The sequence below is a fragment of the Euprymna scolopes genome, chromosome 26 (genome assembly GCF_053919585.1).
Source record: "Euprymna scolopes isolate OS-2025 chromosome 26, ASM5391958v1, whole genome shotgun sequence".
Lineage (NCBI taxonomy): Eukaryota > Metazoa > Mollusca > Cephalopoda > Sepiida > Sepiolidae > Euprymna > Euprymna scolopes.
In genome coordinates this window covers 70,891,000-70,914,548 of record NC_136507.1, presented here as the reverse complement: position 1 = coordinate 70,914,548, position 23,549 = coordinate 70,891,000, and the positions used below count along the sequence as shown (strand labels likewise).

Genomic DNA, 23,549 nt, shown 5'->3' with positions numbered 1-23,549 from the left:
AATTTTAATCGTATCCTGCCATCTTGCTTATTTGGCAGACGAGGAGGGGGGGGGTGCCTTTAAACAAAAAAGCAATTAACAAAGGATAAAATGAAAAAAGTGATTAAAAAGGACAAAGTGAAAAATGGATTAAAAAAGGACAGAGAAACTCTGTAAAATAAGTGAAAAAAAAAACTAAAACATTTATCTACATATTTTTTCTGCCCATGTTTCAAGTTACCTCCCTTGGCGCCTCCTCCTCCACAAAATAGGCAAGATGGTGGGACATGATCAATCTCATTAGAATTTCATTTTCCTTTGTAAAAAAAAAAAAAAATACTTGATCAAATTAAGTGAAATTTTCTTTATCAGAACTTAATTCCATAACGGGTACGTACAATATATATATTTTTTTACAATATTTTCATTTTTTTTTTTAATGTCGATTAAACTAAACAAGTACCAGAAAATATAAAATATTTCCTGGATGGAATTCATCTTATCAATCTAGCACACACACCCTTTTAGGCTTAACATCTACACTGATAATAACAGTCTTTATTCAGGTATTGCTTTCTGCCCATCTCCCTTGGATCAGTTGAACCATGCAGTTGATCTAGAATTTGAATTTTGGTTCAGTTATTGATTGGAGTAACAAATTAATAAGTTTCTGAGTTGATTTCTCCTTAAGAGCAGAACCGTTCATTAGAATCTCAGGAGAAAAAATAGAGACATGCCTATGATTGATTGAAGCTGAATCTTAACAGGAAACAAAATAAGCCATTTTGTACCTCAATCCACAATTGAACCCAACTCAAATTTTAGATTAGCTGCATGTAGCAGTTTAGCTTTTTTCAATATGAAATTTTTTAATATTTTGAACAATTATGAAATATGCACCACAAAACCTTTGTCATAATTTCTCAAATTCATTTTTCGGTATTTATGCAGTTTAGTCAAGACATTAAAAAATGAAAATATTGAAAAAAAAAAAAATTATATTGTACGTACCTGTTATGGAATTAAGTTCTCATTAAAAAAGTTTCACTTAATTTGATCAAGTAGTTTTTTTTCTTTAGAGTGGAGAAACAATTTATGATAGTAAGCGGAAGCAGCCATGCTTGGATTTTTAGACCACAAGGAAGGAAGGGGGTGCATGTCACAGGGATATAACTCAGTCTTTCACACACGCAGAGAACTTCAAGTAACACTCTGTGATATTAAAATACATAAATATACGATATGAAATAGAAAAAAAAAAACGACAGTGCTTCTGCATTAAGTTGACCATTTTTTTTTTGTGGGAGGCTTGTTTTTATTTCTATCGCATATTTACATATTTTAATATCAGAGTATTACTTGAAGTCCTCTGCGCATGTAAAAGACTAAATTATCTCCCCATAGCACGCATCTCTCCCCCCTCCCTTCCCCATGGTTTAAAAATCCAAACATAGCTACTTCCTCTTGCTGTCATAAACTGTTTTTCCTCTCTAAAAAAAAAAAAAAAAAAAAAAAAAAACTACTTGATCAAATTAAGTGAAATTTTTATATCAAAACTTAATTCTATAATGGGTACATACAATTTAATTTTTTTTTCAATATTTTCATTTTTTTTAATGTCTTGATTAAACTGCATAAGTACCCATTTTTCAATATGTATAACTGTACAGTTGAATGTAATACTCAAAGAAGAAAGCGCTCGTGTGTGTGTGTGTGTATTGTGCGGTTATACAACTTACCTTCGGATGGGATCTGAGAGAGAGAGAAATTAAAGATGGCAGCAATGGATTTATAAGGTGTAGTCTCATGAGATCTCATCTTCCACTGCACACGTATGCAAATGGAATAGGGTCATTTTTCTAATAAAATGCCTGTTGGCAGAGGCAGTTGGGAGAACACATGCTGGAAGTTGAGAGAGAAAGTTGACAGTGATGAATTCTAGCTGAACTTTTGCTTATTGTATTTATTTTCTTTTGCATTTTTACCAGCCCATTTAACTGCAATAACAAAGTTAAAGCCACCATTTTGCATCTATGTTCAATGATTAAACTAGTATTTCTTGTTAATGATTTTTTTTTTTCTTGCTTATTTCCCGTTTTAGTGACACTTTTTCAAAATTAGACAGAAATATAAAGTTATTCGGATTATTTGGATTCTTCAGACTACTGTTATCATCTTGAGTTTTATTTTCACAATGCCTCACCATGGTGTGGTGAGTAAAGTACTTGGTAAAATCCAGTTGTAAAGTTACATTTTCCTGGTGGTTGAAGGTTCAATCCTCGGTGCGGGTAACCCAAAAATACAATTGCAAATTACTTAGGATTTCTATCCAACCATGGCTAATGGAACAAGAGCAGGCTACCCTCATGGAGTGACTAAAGGGTTCTGTTCGAAATTCTGTGCAGATTCCCAAGTTTGACAGAAACATTGCTGAGTTCAACAAGATACAACTGAAGAAGGTTGTAGGTTACATCGGCCAAAATATTGTGAAAATAAAACTCAAGAGGAAAACAGTAATCCAAATAATACACATGTATTTCTTAGATTTACAAAAATTCTGACTGAATGACAGACACAAAAAGTGCCCCTTATAGATGTTTCTATTTATTTTTAAAAGCACTGCCTCTGCATCAGCTTTAAATTAGCATTTTGTCTATTAAACACACAGCTTTCATTGGTATATTTTAATATCTGTCTTTGATTACATAGAAAAACCGATTGAAGCTAAAGAGAGAATCAAAAAAGGTATAGCTTACATCAGGTCCCAGATAACATCCGTATCGTTCCCTCACAAAGGGGCAGTCGGGGGAAAATTTCCTATGTTCTTCCCAAGGATCATTATCAGGTAACCACTTGTTGAGACGGACTCCACAACTGAAGCATTTCACGTGATCAAAAGGATCTGAAAATATTTTTTTATTCATAAAAAACAAATCAGAGGTAAATATAGTTTGCTTGAAGCATTGTGTAGTGTGTATATAAAGATAATTTATAGAAGGCAATACAATGCGGAAGTGTAATGGATCAACACAAACTGAAACAAACTAAGACATAACAGTGGAATAAGCTACGCAGATTCATCTTTTATTAATACAATATATTAGCGGGAGCTGTGGAAATTCCATAGCAGTGTCTTTCATATGTAATATATTGATGTAGGCATTCTGTAGATGTTCAGCGTAAACAGAGATGCTCTGATATTATTGTAGCTCCTATACTACAACTGCAAAAGTATTTATCTAAGCTAGCAGGGATGCCCGACGTAGCCTGGTCGTAAAGTATGCTTAAGTATGATATTTTAATTTATGCAGAATCAATTTTCTATTGATTCTTATTATAAAGTTGTGATTTCAAAATTTAAAAAAATATATCCATATGACTTGAGTGCATCAGCTTGAATCGAAATCAAAACCGAAACCAAAACTTATGAAGAAAAAAAGTATATACATTTGAGTTCCTTCAGCTATAACCAAAACCGAAACTTAAGAATTCTTAGTAAAATTACTTATGACTTAGATGATGTGAGTGATATCAGCTTTAATCGAAACCGAAACTTCTGAAAAATTCTTGGTAAAATTATTTACTACAAGAAATGGAAGGTCATAACAATTAAATGACCATCACTCAGAGGAAAAAAGGTGTAAGCATGATACATAAAATAACACACACGTTATCGTATTAATATATAGATATGTTCTGTTTTTTTTAATACGCTTAATATTATGTTGTGTTCTTACGTGCATAAGTGTCGTCTGATGGAAGTTCCACGTGGTATAATATTTGGGGGAAAGTTTCCTTTTTAGATACATATCCGACTTTATTAAAAACATTTCTTTTAAGTGAAAAATAAAATAAATAGAATTATCTGTTTAAAGAAAAGTGAATTTTCAACAGAAATAAATGAATTGCATTATTCGAATCGTTCAAACTACTGTTCTCACCTTGAGTTTTATTCACACGCTGTTTCAGTCGATGTCATCTCCGACCTTCTTCAGGTGTATCTTGTCGAACTCGGGAATCTTTCCGTCAAACTCGTGAATCTGTACAGAATTTTGAATGGAATCCTTTATTTAATCAACGAGGGTGATATGCTCTTGTTCTATCAGCCACGATCAGGTAGAAATCCTAAGTACTTCACAGTTGCATTCTTAGTATTGCTGCCAGCACTGAAGATTGAACCTTCAATGTTCAGAAGAGTGTCACTTAGAAGTGAATTTAGTGTTTTATTTGTTACGCCACAGGTCCTTGCAGAATGAGAACATGCTACCTCCATGGATTAAATAAAGGGTTCCGTTCCAAATTCTTTACATACGATTGAGTTTGACAAAAAGATTTGAGTTCAACAAGGTACACCTGAAGGTCAGAGGTTATATCAGCTGAAATATTGTGCGAATAACACTGAAGATGAGAATAACAAGATGAGAATAGTAGTCTAAATAATCAAAATCATCAATCATCATCTAAAAAATTCAGAGACAGAAATGAATTGGTTGTGCATGGAATGAAATAAGTAAAGAGATAAATTATGTAGAAACATTAACACAAAAATATACTTTAAGTAATACTTTAAGTATTCATTAACGGGACCTGTGGAAATTCCACAGGGGACTGATTAATATGTAATATATTGATGTTGGCATTCTGTAGATGTTCAGAGTAAATTGAGACGCTCTGATATTATTGTAGCTCTGTTGTTAAAACTGCAAAAGTATTTATCCAAGCTAGCATGAATGCCAGGTGTAGCTAGGTCACAAAATATGCTTAAATATGATATTTTAATTCTTGCAGATTTCGTATATATAGAGTTAATCTTCTATCGATTTTTATATATTATAAAGTTGCGATTTAAAAAAAAAAAAAAATCTATATGACTTGGGTGCATCAGCTTGAATCGAAACCAAATTCCAAACTTATGAATATATAACTTTAATTCCTTCAGCTTTAATCAAAACCAAAACCAAAACTTATGAAGAATTCTTGATAAAATTATTTATAAAAAAAATAGATTACTAAAGGTGTCATCAGCTAAAATCGAAACCAAAAACAAAACTTATAAAGAATTTTTGATAAAATTATTTTCAAAAAATAGATTATTGGAGTGCCATTAGCTGAAACTGAAACCAAAACTTATGAGTAATTCTTGGTAAAATTATTTATAAAAAAATAGATGACTTGAGTGTCATCAGCTATAATCGAAACCGAAACCCAAACTTATGAAGTATTCTTGGTAAAATTATTTATCACAAGAAATGGAAGTACATAACAATTAAACAATCCGGATGTAAGTGTGACACAGAAAATAACACTTAAAATATGTTTTGTGTTAATATTTCTACGCAATTTGTTTTATTCACTTACCATCTAATTTCATTAACATATACAGAATTGTATGCGGTGGAGTGGTGTGACGCAATGTTAAAGAGTCTGGCTGGGTTGCCATTAGGAAGGGCATCGAGTCATTAAAAATTCTGCCTCAATTATGAAATGTATTCTTACTCTAATTTGAACAACTGTGTAAACTTATCTTAGTGAAGATGTCACACATGATAAGTTTTAGAAGTAAACATAGTCAGACAACTGTGAAGCTAATAAATCAATCAAATATTTAGTGAAGATGTTACACATGATAGGTTTTATGTTAGAGGTAGATATAATCAGACCCATATCAAGTTAATAGAGGAAGCAAAAGTAAATTTGTTATTCTTCAGGTTATGAAAGTGCTTGGGTTGGTAAAATGCTAGTGATGGGACGATTCCAATATTTTTCCCCTGATTCCGATACAATTACCGATTCTGTACTAAATTTCCGATTCCAATTCTTTATAGATCTCTAAATATTCAACTATAAAATTGCTATTTTGTCCCGATTACTGTAAAAACACATGTTTAACTGCGCATATATTTTCTCAAACGTAAAAACACACTTGTGAGGGAGGATCTATAGATTTTAGTTTTAGTATTAATTTAAAATCAATAAATATTTATTATTTTATCATTATTACCAGCAGTGGAAGATTTTGCTTTAAACAAAATCAAATAAAAAAAATGATAATTAAAAGAATCGTTTTTGGCATCAGAAAATAGGCACAAATTTTTTCGATTCCCGATTCTGATCCCAATTAATCATCCCAACACTAGTAAATGCAGAACAGTTGAAGTAGCGGGGTCAGTTAACCGGAGAATGCTAAGAAAAAACAAATATGTGAAGAGGTGATAAAGATTAATTTGGGAGAAAATGATGAATAAAGATTAGCCAATTGGTTAGTTTGGAAGTCAATTTCTAAAAGCTGTTCAACAAAAGCCAGTATGTAAAACAGACATTAAAACGATCATGATGATGATGATGATGAAAACCCACTTGAATTCTCAGAATAGTTAGAATTCAAGTGAGATTTGAATATGAGAGTAAAATGATACATTTGATAATATCTTTGTAATGAATGGCTTCCATTGTTAAAGAAAATTGCATAAGGTTTACAATTGTTTTTTAATGGGAACAATGTTCCTGTTGGAAATGAGAGACTCAAGTGGTTAAAGTTTTTGTGTTAATAATCTCATGATTAAAATAGTTACTAAATGGGAAATTTGGCTGATAGCAACAACCGATCTCCTCTGCATTTTGGAAATTATAACGAAAACGGATCTAACCATCAGATACTATACTCCTCCAACATTTGTCTTTTTTTTCTCAAAACTTCTATTCTATGAGTGTGAGTGTGTGTGTGTGTGTGTGTGTGTGTGTGTATATATCTATAAAAGTAAAAGTGAGTGTGTGTGTGTGTATATATCTATAAAAGTGAAAGTGAGTGTGTGTGTGTGTATATATCTATAAAAGTGTGTGTGTGTGTGTGTGTGTATATATCTATAAAAGTGAAAGTGAGTGTGTGTATGTATACATCTATAAAAGTGAAAGTGAGTGTGTGTATGTATACATCTATAAAAGTGAAAGTGTGTGTATACATCTATAAAAGTGAAAGTGTCTGTGTATACATCTATAAAAGTGAAAGTGTCTGTGTATACATCTATAAAAGTGAAAGTGTCTGTGTATACATCTATAAAAGTGAAAGTGTCTGTGTATACATCTATAAAAGTGAAAGTGTCTGTGTGTGTTTGTATACATCTATATATCTATAAAAGTGAAAGTGTGTGTGTGTGTATATATCTATAAAAGTGAAAGTGTCTGTGTGTATGTGTATACATCTATATATCTATAAAAGTGAAAGTGTCTGTGTGTATGTGTATACATCTATATATCTATAAAAGTGAAAGTGTGTGTCTGTGTGTGTATATTTCCATACACAATAACTCTGTCAATTTTAAGTCTACAGACTCGAAATTTGATATACAGGTTACTGAGATTTGGGAAAATCGATGTGATCGGTTTGGGGCCAGAAATTTGGCGATTAAGGGGTCAAAGTTCAACGATTTGACTTTTGAGAACTCTACCAAACTCCTCCGACAATTTTCGGTCTAAACACTTAAAATTTTAGATATAGGTTCCTTGGACATGGATCTAACTTAATAACTTGATTTGAGCCCAAAACAATAAATTTTAAGGGGTCATAATAGGGGTCAAAGTTTAAAAAATTGACTTTTTTTTTTTTGCTCAACATATACCTCCAAATACCCGGGCAATGCCGGGCTGAGATGCTAGTATATATATAAAATCATTTTGGGATACAGAATTTAATAATGGCTATATAAACACCAAATTTGTTAAATATGATGGATTAAAACATTAAAAAGTAAAAAGAAAAAAAAACAACTTTTCAATTTTTTATCTTAATTCATCAGGTTAAAGAAATTTGGTCTTTATATTAACTTGTCAGAATGTCTTAAAAGCATCATTTATAAAATTAAAAATTTTAAATAAACAAACTAATTTAAAAAACCACTTGAAGATGCAAACATTTTATTTAATGAGATGAGAAAAAAACATTCGATATTTTTTTTTATTCCTTAGTTCTTTCGACGTCTTTGTTTTTTCTCTCTCTTTTTGTAATTGAAATGCATCTTATTAATTTTAGACATTAGAAAATCCATCATCAGAGACTGAAAGTTCCTTTAACAAAAAAATACCCTTCAATCTCCAATGATGGATTTTCTAATGTCTGAAATTGATAAGATGCATTTCAATTACAAAATGAGAAAAAAATAATGTCAAAAGAACTAAGAAAAAAAAAAAAATCAAATTAAATCCCTGAAACAGTTTTTCATGGTAAACAACTGATGATCGCTACAATAATATTAAGATTGAGAGAATTTTTTTTCATATAGTTTTAGAGATTATAAAACTTCCAAGACATCTATAATATAAATCTCCCCTGTCTGTTTAAATGTACATATGTATGTTTGTATGTCTGCCTAAAACTTTCGACAGAGGCGACAGATTTTCACGAGATCAGTTTCGTTTTGAAGCTCAACCCTTCGACAAATATCGAAAAATTGGCTAAAAACATTAATTCCTTCACCTTCAACTGGGTATTTTTCTACAAGGATGGGTCGCTTTTTGTCGGCGATATTTTCGAAAGTCATCCCCTCATTTCGATTGACTAGCCTTAATTTAAACCTTCGCCACTTCCAGTTTGGCATTGGACACAACGGCAAAGGCATTATGTTTTTGTTTTTCGCATTCTTTTCCTTCTCTGCTGTACAGGTTCGAGCCTGCCTACCTACTACCACCTTTTTATAATTAAAAAACACCCAGGCAACGCCAGGCACCCAATCTAGTTTATATATAATTATTATTATTAATTCAGGTATCTACATAAAATCTTATAAGGAGATATAATATCTTATGTATAAATTTTAACTGTTTACTTCAACAGTACTCAATATGTAAGTAAAGCTAGCTAGTACGTTATGAAAATATATGGCAATGTACCTACACAGAATCTTCTGCGTTTCATCCTCGTAAGGAATCATAGATGTAAGGATTGGCTAGAGCTCCCTGAACCTTACCCATGCAACACAACATTAAGCACTCATAACACATCTACAACCACTATCATATATATATATATATATATATATATATATATATATATAAAAGTATGCTACAAAAAAACATTAATTCCTTCACCTTCAACTGGGCATTTTTCAACAGGGAGACGTCGCTTTTTTCGCCAATATTTTCGAAAGTCATCCCCTCATTTCAATTGACTAGCCTTAATTTAAAACTTCACCACTTCTGGTTCGGTGATGGGCCCAACAGCAAAGACGTCACGTTTCTTTCTTTTTGTTTTTTTTTACCTACTTTTTTTACATAATTTTCCTCCTTCGCGGTACAGCTACGAAACCATCTGCCTACTACGACTTTTTTTTTTTGCTCAATACACACCTCCAAACACCCAGGCAATGCCGGGCACTCGGGCTAGTATATATATATATATATATATGTATATACACACACACAAAACATAATAATTCTAAAGTTATTCCATCGATTTTACAAACACTTTGTATCTGTAAATATGAATGTTTGTGTGTGTGTGTGTATATATATATATATATATATATATATACACATACACACGGCATAATCACGTTGACACACTGGTTCTCAACAGATCACCGAAGTTAAGCAACGTTGAGCCTGGCTAGTACTTGATGGGTGACCATTTGGGAATTCTAGGCACTGTATGTGCTTTCCGCTTATCTCGGCATTGTTTCCAGTCATCCTGAACCTCCACTTGCCACTGGTATTCAACAATGTCGATTCAAGAGAGGTGTGGTTGGAGATTGCGCAACTCTTGCCACAAAAATTTCACGCGCAGGCACCCTTACAGTGGGTATTCATAGTCTGTCAAGACGGAAGGAAGCCTTTTGTGTGTGTGTATATATATATATATATATATATATATATATATATATATATATATATACACACAGAGAGAGAGAGTGGTTCCAAAAAGGTGCCCTATTTTGTTTTTTATCCCAAATTTGTATTGAACAACTTTTTTGCATATTTTTCACGTGGTGCATATAGCAGGCCTGGGGGATTCTTTTGCCACTAATATGGATTGAACTGGACGCTATACTACACAGCAACAATCATTGAGGTATACTTTGCCACAAAATCAGTTCTTCTAATGCAGAGGCGATGCAGGAAAAATTTGGGCATGAACAATATACTTGATAGGACAATTCAATGTTTGGTAGCCAAATTTCAAGAGACAGGAAGTGTAGTAGATGTGTGCAAAGACCACAGCGGTCAACACTGTTCAGCCAAAATTTCTGACAAAATTCAGATTTTATGGGAACCCCTTTAGGAATCCCTCAGAAAATCAACACAGTCTTTCACAAGAAACTGACATTTCAAGAACATCAGTTTTGAGGATACTCCATGATGACCTTTATCATTTGTTATGACATATCCCAGTCCTACTGGGGACGGTAGAGATGGGTGACGTAACGAAATATATAAAAAAAAAAAAAAAGTTTCCCAGGTTCCTTGATAATACGTTGTTATGGGAATGGGACAATCGTCCCGAAGACAACAATAAAATGAAATGTACTGGACAACTAAATCACATGAGAAATAACAAGGACAAATATTGTCGAAAAATTAACAAACTTTTATTTATATAAAAATAAAAATAAAATAAAATTCAAGAAAAGAAAAGAAAATTAAATATGCCCAACTAAATGAAATGATTTAATGATTCAAATTCTACCGAGAGAAAAATATATTAACAGTCAATGTTCACATAAAACAAGAAATCGTCTGCTCAATTAGATACAGGTTCTAGGGTAAGAGAGAAATGTTGGAGAAATTAAAGTTTTGATTGAAAAACTCACTTAATATCCTTTGAAATGCGACCTTTCTTTTGTCTTTTGTTTTTTTTATATATATATTTCTTTCCTGTAAATTGTTTACATTTGATTACGCGCGTGCAGGTTAATTTTCATATTTTTGTCCTTCGGATTATTTATGTTTCATTACGCGCGTGCGTGTTAATTGCTCCAAGTATTTGTTTCTGAAGCTCATCAAAGCCCTTGATTTATAGTAAAAGTTTCACTGCTCCATGATTCCTTCCTTCGCTGAGTTCATTCTTTTGTTCAGTCAATATTCTAACTTTGACCGCTGATTATCGGCTGGTGTCGTTGATATTTACCCCCGCGACGCCGCTACCATGCCGTCGCCGGCTTCGCCAACCCGACCTTCACTGACTTACGTCTTTTCGCTTTGAAGCGTGAAGCTCCACTGCCTGTTCACAACTTTTTTCAGGCCCCTCTCTCTCTATACGATCTATCTCTCTCTTTCTCTACACAGTTTCTCTCTATATATACGGTTTATTTCTCTCTATCTTTCTTTTCTCTTTCCTTTTCCACTCTTCGTTCACAGTATCTCTGTCTCTCCCTTCTCCTCCTGCTCTCAGGCCTCCTCCTCCTCTTTTTTCTGTTTTGTTTACAAAATGTGAACGAGCAGGTGTTAATTGGATCCTTTTGGCGCAAAAATGACAAAAATGAATAAAATATACTGAAAATATATCTCCTCTTGGCTAAAAATCAATAAAATAAATTTATTATACATTTATCACACTTTCCTTACAAAATTCAGATCTGGCAGCACAATAAAGCAAAATAAGAAGCATTTTGTGAAGATATCAGTTAAAAGATTGAAAATGACCCTGGCTAGTTGAATTTGACTTTCATTATAATGGGGCAGGTTATTTTAATATTCCTTAAGAATCTTTCACTTAGTGATACAAGCACCAAAATTGGCCCAAATGACGTTCAGAACATACATTTAAAAAAAAAGAATGTTAACCATCAGAAAATTCAAGATGGCTGCAGAAGCAAACCTGACAAATTTTAATTTTGGTGCTTTTATCACCAAGTAAAAGACTGTTTCAGCAATCTCCCCCACTATTAGTGACAAGACTCACTATCACTTGAGTAGGCATATCAACAAACATAATTGGGCTCAAGCTCAGCTTCATGAACATATTCATTGTCCTCTCAGCCAGCAGAAACTGATTGTATGCTATGCCATTGGATAAAATGGCATCATCAGACAAAACTTCTTTTAGGAGGAAAATGAGAATCTGATGATGATGGACACAGACCGTTACATTGTACTCGTGTGGATGACCTTCATTTTTGAACTGATGAACTTTAAATTTCAATCAGATTCGAAGGATACGATCTCCCATCATTCAGCTATCATTTGGTGAAATTATTTTTTTTTTTCAAAAAATTCCAATAAGAAAACATTGAGATCAAAAAGAAAATAGTGTACTTTTTATGACCACACTATATATCTGGCTATTTTTATGAAAAATTGTACATTACTTTCTGATTTGAATTCAATGCCCTGGTTTTTTAGCCACGAGGCCCCAAAATCAACAGATTAGACCATTATTGTATAAACCTAGTCTCTGTTGATTGCAATGTAATGGTAGTTCTGTGCACTTCTAGAAGGTCCACCCAATCTTTGAAAACGGGTTAGTTTATTGCTAATCGCCTGAAATGCCTCTACCGGGGAATGCCAACAGGGCTGCACAGGCATCTTTTGCAGGGTCAGACGGCTCTTCTCCTGGAGCACTGACTTCTTCAATCCCACTGTCAGACGTTAGTGTCACAGATTTTGCAGCTGGAGATAACTAATTACCCAAAATATATGTATTTTTATAGTATAACTCATTATTTAGAAATTAAAAGTTTATCAAATATTCAAAACTAGCCTGGGTGCCTGGCATTGCCCGGGTGTTTAAAGGTGTGTGTTGAGCAAAAAAAAAAAGAAAATGTGGTAGTAGGCAGGCAGGCTCGAATCCCTAACCCCAAGAAGGAAAAGAACATGAAAAAAAAAAAAAAAAAGGAAGTGGCAAAGGTTTAAATTAAGGCTAGTCAATCGAAAATAGAGGATGACTTTCGAAAATATCAGTGAAAAAAGCGACCCCCTCCTTGTAGAAAAGTGCCCAGTTGAGGATGAAGGAATTAATGTTTTTAACCAATTTTTCTATATTTGTCATCCAAAGAGTTGAGCTTCTAAACGATAACGATCTTGCAAAAATCCGCCACCTCTGTCAAAAGTTTTAGACAAACATACATACATAGATACATACATTTAAGCAAACAGGTGAGATTTCTATTATAGATGTTCATCTAAATACTTCATGCATAAGAAATACAATATTAATTTAAATATATCACATTGCTTTGAACTTAAAAATACTTTTTTTTTAAATCGTTGTTATGGTGTATGAGGTACAAGTAAAATACCACTTGATGTTGATATTGTATTTTACCATTGAAAATTTTCGGGTTTGTATTACTGTACACATAGATTCGAAAAAGTTGTCAAAAAATAAATATATAACAAATAAATGTTATCAATGGCAAGATAAGTTACTTTTCTACCTAACTGGATATTTTTTAGTGTTTTTATTTAATGTAACACGATTATTAAGCTCGAAAAAAACATACAGTGTTTACCAATGTATTGAAAAGTTAAAAATGGTGCTTGACTCTCTTTGACACGGTAAGTTTGGGAAAAGGAGTTAAAAATAAAAAACTAGACAAAATACTGTTAGAAACTCGCTCAATATATGCTACCGTGACATAGGCTGACATATATTCGGTAGGTTTTTAATAGTATTTTGTCTAGTTCTTTATTTTTAACTTCTTTTCCCAAACTTACCGCTTCAAAGAGAGTGTTGGGCGCCATTTTTAACTTTCCAATACATCGGTAAACACTGTATGTTTTTCGAGCTGAATAAACATCTTACATTAAATAAAAACACTAAAACATGACAAGTTTCAAGAAAAAATACACGATTAAACCCGGTTCTCCAACTTCCAATGTAGACCCCTACTACCATGTCTCCTTCTCCAACATCAGGGGTCTACGTTCTAATCTTCCAGAGGTTGAAACACAATTACAAGAGACTAAACCAGACCTTTTATTTTTAAGCGAAACTGGAATTGGACAGGCTATTTCCCTAGAAGAGTTCGCAAATAAAGGATTGTTACAAATATGTGAAAAAAATATATAATTTGAGACAATAATTACTCTTAATATTATAAAAAAAAAAAAAAAAGTCGAGAGAGAAAATTCTGTTTTATCGCGCTTTATATTGTCGTCTGCTCTCAGTGAATTTGTAAACATCCGGAAAAAGAAAAAGAGAGAGAGAGAGTGAGAGAACATACGAAAATACAGCGAGGGGACGCCTATAAACTGTAAAGAAAGAGAGAGGGGGAGAGAGAAGATATGAAACTAGAGAGAGGGAAAGCTGCAGGCATCCGCCTCGCGTGTTATTGAGCGAGTGACGCGAGAGAGATGCAGGTACATACAGTGAGAGAGGGGGCGCCAAAGAGAGAGAGAAAGGTATACCATTAGAGAGAGAGAAAGGAGCGGCGCAGGGTGGCGAGACAGTTACGATATAGCAGCTGAGGAGGAGGGTCAGGGAAGCAACATTGTTGGCGATGATGACGGCGTTTGTGGTGCTGACGACGGCGAAGAAATGAACGATATATTTTGACGACAGAGAAAACGAAAAAAGGTGATAATGAGGAATGACGATGTATCCAATGGATGAAGGAATGAAATTGTTTCAAAAGAAAGGAATGCGACAGAAATATTTAAAACCCGGCGCTGAGTGAGTCGATTGTTTATTTTTCTCTCTCTATATCTCTCTCTCATATATGAAAACAACTACAAAAACACAAAAAGGATATCCTTCCATTTTGGAGTTAAAAGCAGACGACAGGGTGTGAACTGTTTATTTCTTTTGCGTGGAAATTCTCTCTCGAATCTATTTCAAGTTTGTTTGTTCATCCAGTTACACATTCTCTTTTACTTTCGTTATAATATACTTTTATATATGTAAATAAAATTGTGTTAATTTTTCCATTGGCCTCGGTATTGTTACTTGGATGTGTTTTTCCTGTCTTGTGTTTATAAATGTCTCTCGAGAAAATGGATATATCCCTCCCGTATCTAAAAACCCGGGAAAACTAATTTCTTTTAAATAATTTTTTATATTTTGTGTTACGACTTTTACCCCTGGACATTCCAGGTCGTAACAGGATACTCTAACTTAACTTCTAAATCTGACCCCCAACATCGCCGTGGGCATGGAATATGTGCCTATATTAAAGATGGCTTTCCATGTGGTAGGGACATCTCCAGGGAAGATCTTAACTTACCCTATATGTGCTTCCGGGTTGCTTTAGCTCACACTACTGCATTTATATTTACTCTTTATCACCCCCACAACAGCGGAGTTACTATCTTTAAAAGCATAGATGAGAAAATTGACCACACCCTATCTGCTTATCCTTCAGCTAACATTCACATATGTGGAGACTTCAATGTTCACAACGTCGAATGGTTGACCCACTCAAACTAAACCGATGATGAGGGGAGGTTCTGTCATGATTTCTCCATTGCTTATGACCTCACTTAGATTGTTCACAAACCTACCCGTGTGCCCGACAATGACGGCCAGTATGCGAGCCTACTAGACCTTTTTCTCACAACTTGCCCTGAACTATGTTCAGTTTCTGTTCTGTCTCCTCTTGGATCTTCCAACCACTTTGAGATAAAAATTAAATGTAATAAGTCCCCAGACGTATTTCTCCATTGTACAGTATATCGATACACTAAGGCTGACTGGGATAGCTTCCGTACATTTATATTGGATCTACCTCTGCGTTCCATGTTTAAAAAGGATGTTTCCTCTATAGTATCAGACGTGACCGAATGATTAATTGTAGATATAGACTGTTTCATACCCTCGAAAAAGTTCAAGCAAAAACCTAACAGCCAGCCATGGTTTTCTCCAGAATGTGCTGCTGCCATTGCGCACAGAAATCACTTTTTCCACTGCTTCAAACGTAATAGATGTATGGAAACTAAAGCCGTTCTCAGGACTGCCAGCAACCATTGTAAGAAAGTAATAAAGAATGCAAGAGAGTTGTATGCTCAATCCGTTAAGTCCAAAGTAGCTGAGCAGCGGCTTGGTTCCCACCAGTTTTGGCAAATAGCAAACAGAATCCTGAACAGAAGCATGTGCTCTATCCCAACTATCATCAATGGACCTGAGGTAATCTCGTCAGCATCAGACAAAGCCAAACTCTTTGTCAAGAACTTTGCAGCTAATTCTACCCTTTGCGACAAAGGCCGCCAACCCCCAATATTTCCTCCTGTATCAGAAAACACGCTATGTGATATACGTATATCTGTACGTGATGTTGCCAAGCTAATCAAAAACCTTGATTCCAGTAAAGCAACTGGCCCTGACGGTATTCCAATTATAGTACTCAAAAACTTCAACCTGAACTAGCGCCCATACTTACAAAACTGTTTAAACGTTGTTTTAAGGAGAATAGTTTCCCATCTCCCCGGAAAATTTCATCAGTATGCCCTGTATTTAAGAATTCAGGTGATCGCTCATCCCCCTCTCAGTACAGGCCAATAAGTCTCCTGTGCGTCATGAGTAAGTTGCTGGAATCTGTGTTAAATACAGAAGTAATCAACCATCTCAACAAAAATAACCTTCTTAGTGACACTCAATATGGTTTCCATTCTGCTAGATCTACAGCAGATGTGCTTACAGTTATATCTCATAGGATTAGCAAATCTCTCGATGGAGGCAACCTTTCTAGGGCAATAACTCTTGACATATCTAAGGCCTTTGATAGGGTATGGCATAAAGGTTTACTTCACAAGATCTCTAGCTATGGTATAGCTGGAAATATCTTCTCAATTATTAAATCATTTCTCTCTGATAGGTTCATAAGAGTAGTAGTTGAGGGACAAAAATCAGAAGCTCACAGTATTAATGCTGGTGTCCCTCAGGGGTCCATCCTGGGCCCAACTCTTTCCCTGATCTACATTAATGATCTTCCAAATCACATCCTTACATCATTTGTAGACATTTATGCTGATGACAACACTACCATTATGGTAGCACATCTAGGACAGTAAACGACCAAGTTCTCTCCGATTCTCTCTCTCTTCTGATCTTGAGCATGTAGTACAATGGGGAAAGGAGTGGCTGGTTACTTTTAATGCATCTAAAACCAAGCTTCTCTCTTTACATCATCAACATTCTAATCCACATCTGGCATCAATTGAAATGAATGGCTCTCGTCTTCAGGAGGCCTCAAGTTTTGACAAGCTTCTTGGCTTGACCTGATCTTAAATGGAACACGTACATCAAATCTGTTGCCAAGGCCACTGGAAAAATGGTGGGATCTTTCTATCGATCCGGTAGATATCTCACTGATGATGCAATTCTCTATCTATATAAAAGCCAGGTACGTCCAAGGATGGAATACTGTTGCCACATCTGGGCAGGAGCTGCTAGAAAGGACTTGTCCTGCCTTGACAGAGTTCAAAATAGACTTCGTAGCCTCGTAGGAGATGTCCTTTTCTCTTCCTTGCAACCTCTATCTCACAGAAGAGATGTTGCAAGTTTGTCTCTGATGTATCATTATTTTCATGGAAGGTGTTCAACTGAGCTTCAGTCTATGCTCCCCCCTTGCAAAACTTTCACAAGAAACACTCGTCTAGCTAAAAACACTATCAATAATTCCCCCCACTCTTTATCTGTGCCTAAACCTAAACGTAGATTCCATGAAAAAAGCTTCTTTCTTAGAACTGCACGCCTGTGGAATTGTCTTCCGTTTTCCTGCTTTCCGGCTGACTACAATATGGTTGTGTTCAAGTTTAACGTAAATAAGTTCTTGATGAACCGTTCCATATAAGTTATCAAATTTACCAAATTTTCATTACTAATGATTACTATATTGTCCAATTTCTACTGTACACTCTTTAACCCTTATCCTTGAGTGGCCTCTTGGCCTTGATAATGTGGTGATGCCGGTGTAAAAAAAAAAAAAAAAAAATTCCATGTACATCGTGTTAACTCAATTGGTTCGTTATCTAAACATTTTGGGTTCGAATTGTGGTATAAGATGTCTTCTTTTTTTTTCAATTTTTTAAATTTAAATATTGAACCATCGTTATTTAAGCCATTTTTCATGTAACGTTCGTTTTTCTGTTTTTTTTTTTTTTACTTTGCTTATCCACCCTCGACCACACAACCAAAAACACCTGGGTACCCACCGATTTTTTAACTTTTAATATCGAAACAGGCTTATTTAAGCCATTTCTCACGTGTTCGTTTTTCTTTTTCGTTTTTTTTTATTTTTACATTTAACATCGTTTGTTTGCGTTAGTTTTTCTTGTATTTTTTTTCTTGATGTCTCCTGTGAAAGTAGATATTAACTTTTTATTAGATCACAGAGTCATTTATCGCATTAAAGATTGAAAAAAAAAAAAAAAAAAAAAATGTATTTTTATTTATTTAAATATAAAACCAACTTACTTATTTGAAAGAATCCTGCACTGGCCATCCTGTCAGGTGTTAAGTTCTTTGCTGTGTGCCAAGATCGAAAACTTTCCATTCTGTCATAAAACATAATATAGGGTGCGTATTTAACGTTTATATCTAACATGGGTACGTTGCCACATTCTTTTCCTTCGACAAACGGGCAATTAGGGTACCATTTACTGTGTTCGATTGAGACGACATCACCAGCCATCCATGTGTTCAATTGACCTTTACAAAAAATGCAAGTAACCGCATCATTTTCTCCAGAGAAGTAGAAACCCTGCCGAGACAGTTCTTTTGGGCGGATGGGACAGGTAATCGACCAGCAGTGAAACGTATCAAGACGAACAGATTCATATTTGAGAAATTGCACATCCTGGACATATTCCATTTGTTCATCCCAATCTGAAATGCAAAATAAAATGATGATGATGATGATGATGATGACGTGATCTGATGGGTGGTCAGATTTAAATGGTGTTTAACTTATTTGTCTACATCGATGCATCAACAGACACAATTTATTTAGAAAAGTTATAAAAAGGGAAACTAAATAAAATTAGATTTGAACAAAAAAAAAAATGCTTGAAGATAAGGTTATTAGTATAGAATCTGAAAAGTGGCCTATAATTAGCTATCACAAAGAAAAATTTTGGTAATAATCAGCTAACATATTTCCTAACTTCTAGTGTGTCTGCTACCAGAAGTGGTGAAAAGGCAAATCAGTTCCTTTGTTTTTTTCTCTCACGCCTATATCTCCCCCTGAGTATGAACTCTTTTTATATTATGTTTTTTTTTTTATTTATTTAATAATCATTGAAAAGTTTTTTTCGGTCTTATTTTGATTTAGGATTATTGAAATTAGTTTTGTTTTTTTAAGAATTATTGAAAACACTTTTTGCGCTCTTTTTTTTTTTTTAAATTATTGAAAAACACATTTAAAGATTTTAATCAAGAATTATTCAAATTAGTTTTTTGTTTTTTTAAGAATTATTGAAAATACTTTTTGCAATCTTTTTTATTTAAGGAATTATTAAAAACGTTTAAATATTTTAATTAAGAATTATAGATTTGAAACTGATGGAACCAATGTCTTTCTGATCTTCTGTAACACAAATATAAATATTACGCTCTTATATTGACAATCTCTTTTATAATCGAGCATTTTGCTGGGGTTCTCTCCCATACAACTTTTTTTTTCAAGAAAAATACACAGTTGCAAAATAGTTTTTCTTTGAACCATAATACTTGACTTGTTGTTTTCCATTTTAGCCAGAAATTACTTGTTTCCACTAATTAGAAGACTTAAAAACAAAAAAAAACCCATTCCAGTGCTCATACAGATCAGACCTAACGTTGTGAATATTAGCTCAGTAAAATCTGCTAACAAGTTATGATAAACGAAAAGCGATAATACAAAATGAATCCCTAAGGCTCCTATCTCTCTTAGGATATGTACATAACTGGCCAACTAGTAGATGGTCTGCAACAAAAAAAAAAAAAAGAAAACCAGTTTTCATCAAATGGAAACGGAATCATGTCATCTTTTCCAAGGTGACAAATTTATTGTTCCACCTAGTAGAATCAGCAATAATCAGCAAATAATCAGCAAATTGCTCGGGCATACCCTAAGATAATTGCCAACCAAGTTACTCCAATGGACCTGGACCTCTGATGGAAAAAGCAAAGGAAGACCAAAAATTAAGTGAAAGTGGACAATTAAAGAGATTTGATTGCAACGAGAAGAAACTGGATGGACGCTGTGGATCTGGCTTCAGATCAAAAATGATGGTATACTTTGCTTCATGTGTCACAAGACACGGGAATTCCTAAGTCTAATAAACAAAATTTTCCTTCCACCTCAACACTCATCTTTAAAATGATGACTTTTATAGATTTTTGGGTCTGCTGAAAACTAATATCGCATTTAAATTTTGTGCGAACAAGTAGCTTTCTGGATATTTAAATCATTATTATCCAACCAGCCTGGATACCCGGCGTTGCCCAGGTGTTTGGAGGTGTGTGTTGAGCAAAAAAAAAAAAAAAAGTGGTAGTAGGCAGGCAAGCTCGGACCCATACCACGAAGGAGGAAAAGAACGTAGAAAAAAAAAAGTGACATTTTTGCTGTTGTGCCCATCGCCAAACCGGAAGTGATGAATGTTTAAATTAAGGCTAGTCAATCGAAAAGAGGAGATGACTTTTGAAAATATTGGCGAAAAAGCGATCCCTCCATGTAGAAAAGTGAATGAATCTATGTTTTTAGCCAACTTTTCAATATTTGTTGTCCGAAGGGTCAAGCTTCAAAACTATACCATTCTTGTGAAAGTCCATCACCTCTGTCAAAAGTTTTACGAAACATACAAACATACATACATTTAGACAGACAGGTGAGATTTATATTACATTTTTATTAGTGGTTAAACTTCTAACATTTTTTATTAGTGGTTCCCACTGAAAAAACACCCCCTCTTCATGTTAATAATGGCAAATGCCACTGACATTTATTAAATAATACATTGAAAAATTGTCTGCATAATTTAAATGTGATATTCGTTTTTAGCATATCCGAAAACATAAAAGTCTTCATTTTAAATGTGAGTGTTAAATGTGGAAAGAAAAAAGGTATTTTTTATGACAGTACCCAGCGTAGTATAAACACCCCCAATCTCTCCATGGGTAATCTCCAAAAATACCGTTAGGGCTTACAACATGGCCGCCAGAAGAGTCACGTGGGATCACGTGACTCTTCTGGCGGCCATGTTGTAAGCCCTAACGGTATTTTTGGAGATTACCGTTTATACTACACTGGGCATTGTTATAAAAAAAAAAAAAAAAATACCAACTACTTGTCAGCAAAATTTAAATGTGATATTCGTTTTTAGCATACCCGAAAATATAGAAAAGTCATTATTTTAAATTTGAGTGGTAAGGTGGAAAGAAAATAAAATTTTTCATTTGATTACTTATTTATGAAAAGTATTTGGTGATATTAGATTTGAAGACAACCCTATTGTAGTCTGCAGGGAAACAGTCCTGTGATATTGTGTTCTACAGATGGCCAGTTCTTTGAAAAAGATGTAATACAACAAAATGTAAGTACCAATCAAAAGTACTTGTGCAGTTTACAGACCATGCTATTCTAGATTTCAAATTTAATTTTTATGGTAACTTTTGTTTATCAAATTGTTAGATAAAAGTACAGAATAGTTAACCCCCCTGCCCCCTCTCTCTCTCCCCCTCCATGTTAAGAATAGCTTTCTAAATAACGTTATTTCAGCACGGTTCGTAAATTGTATAAGTACACAATAAAAATGTAATTTAAATAAATTGATTTCTGTTTGCGTTTATTTTTCCAAAAGACCGGGTTTCATTGTGTGTCTTTACAGCTCGTTAACGGATTTTGCTGAGGGAAAAATCTGTGGCCATGGGGGGCTAGGACGGAATGTTACAGAAAATAAACAAATACATGTTAGATAAGATGTTCACGTTCGAGGCTCCGGCATTCAAAGGTGATTTTAAAGTCTTTGAACAGTCGTTTCTGGCTAGAATTAAAGTTTACAGGTGATAAGTCCAGTATTACAGTTGAATCTTGTTTTGCTTCTCTAAACCAAACATTAAAAAAAGGTATTTTTCGACGGCGCATTTTAAAGAACCAGGCCGCTTAAGAAGACTTCTCTGACAAAGATTAAAGGTACGTACATCATTCAGAGTTATGGTTACAATCGAATTGATGAACCTTCTTTCTGCATCCTGTAGATTGTTTGCATCACTGAAGATTTTAGTGAGGTGAAAACGAGATCGACATAGTCGGACGCAACATGGGCGACAAACTGCGTTCTTTTCCGGCTCTTTTCTTTCTGTCCGGTGTTCACTTTAATAAGTAATCGGTGTAAAGAAATTCCGTGTAAATTACGCAAATTGAATAATTATTTTTTTGGTGCTTATTCAGATTGGAACTTATGGAGGCAATTAAAACTAAAGAAAATACAGAAAAGTCTGTATGATGCACGTACTTGTTACAGAACAAAGATGTCATATTCCAAAAATTATGTAAATCGATCAAGTAGTTTTATTTAAAACTAAGAAAATCAAAATTTACGATTTTTAGCGAGTTTACTACTAACCTGCGTTGAACATAAGACTTATTTTTGACCGTTCAACTTTAATTTGAGTTGTCTACCCCTCATTTTTTATTTCATTTAGTCGTAAAAATTTGTTTTGCTTGAATAAAAATAAATAAATAAAAACTACTTTATCAAATTTTTGGAATAGTTGTAGAAGACCAGGATATAATAATATCCTAACTCACTACAAGAAAATAATGAAACGAATGGAATTGAAGGAAACAAAGACTCAATTGATGGATAAGATAAACGTGTCGTTTATTTACTGTTGAAAGAATGAATGTTTTAGATATAACATGTGTTCATGTCCGCGTGGGTGTAACTATCGTTTGTTGCGGGACTGGTATTGTAGAAAGAAAAGGAAATGCGTGTTCATCTCAAGTTCGGGTCACTATCATTTGTTCGCGCATGGGAAGAGAAGTGAGTAATGTAATAGAACGAGAAATGGCAGTCCATTGTGTAGACAAAGAAAAGGATAGAGGGTTGACGTTAGTTAGCAGTCAGTCAGCTAAGTGTCGATATATGAGCTCACGGTGCCATCTCCCTTTTCCATTTTTTCTAGAATCTTCCTTAGAATGGTTGACATGATCTTGGGTGCCGAGTTCAGCCCAAACCCCACCCTCGTAAGGCAGTAGGTTCTGCCTTTATATCTGACCAACTGGTACTTCCAGAGTTTCTTGGTAATGTGGAGTTGCAAATAGGAAGATTTTAGATCAACCAACTTAGAGACACCATTCATTTGCCTCTATTCTCTGATGGTCTCACTGCATATATCTATAGCATCAGCTCTTTTTTTTTTAATTTTTTTTTTTATTTTTCTTCCTTTGAAGATTGTAATGCCGGGTATGGGGCAGCCAAACCAGCTGCCAACATTGCCCCACTTTTTTATTGAAACCAACCAAGAGCTCTTTTTAGTATCCTCGCTGTTCCCTTAAGTGCAATTGTCTGAATCTCTTTTGCACTTGGTTCACCAGGAATATTAGTTAGGTAGGACTCAGTATGGCACTCGATGTGTCGGTTCAATTCTCGGAAATCTAGTACTGGTCTGACTTTTCCTTTTGTTGGTTGCAGAATGGCCATTATTGGCAAGATGCCAGATT

General features: G+C 34.3%; 1 protein-coding gene and 1 pseudogene across 6 annotated transcripts in view; one reads left to right on the top strand and one right to left on the bottom strand.

The window, feature by feature from the left end:
- The window catches only part of LOC145248163 (E3 ubiquitin-protein ligase XIAP-like), a 163,577-nt gene that overhangs the window by 65,149 nt on the left and 74,879 nt on the right, over window positions 1-23,549 (bottom strand). For 4 of the 6 annotated variants that reach the window (XM_080109999.1, XM_080110001.1, XM_080109998.1 and 1 more), the window contains 2 exons: window positions 18,320-18,730; window positions 2,736-2,881 (listed from right to left, as the gene is read on the bottom strand). In XM_080109999.1, coding sequence (XP_079966125.1) covers window positions 2,736-2,881; window positions 18,320-18,730 — 557 coding nt within the window. Of the gene's footprint in view, window positions 1-2,735; window positions 2,882-18,319; window positions 18,731-22,024; window positions 22,476-23,549 lie in introns of those variants that run through there. The other 2 variants (XR_013863332.1, XM_080110002.1) reach the window with 2 other exon arrangements.
- Window positions 9,508-9,624, top strand: LOC145248586 (5S ribosomal RNA; annotated as a pseudogene).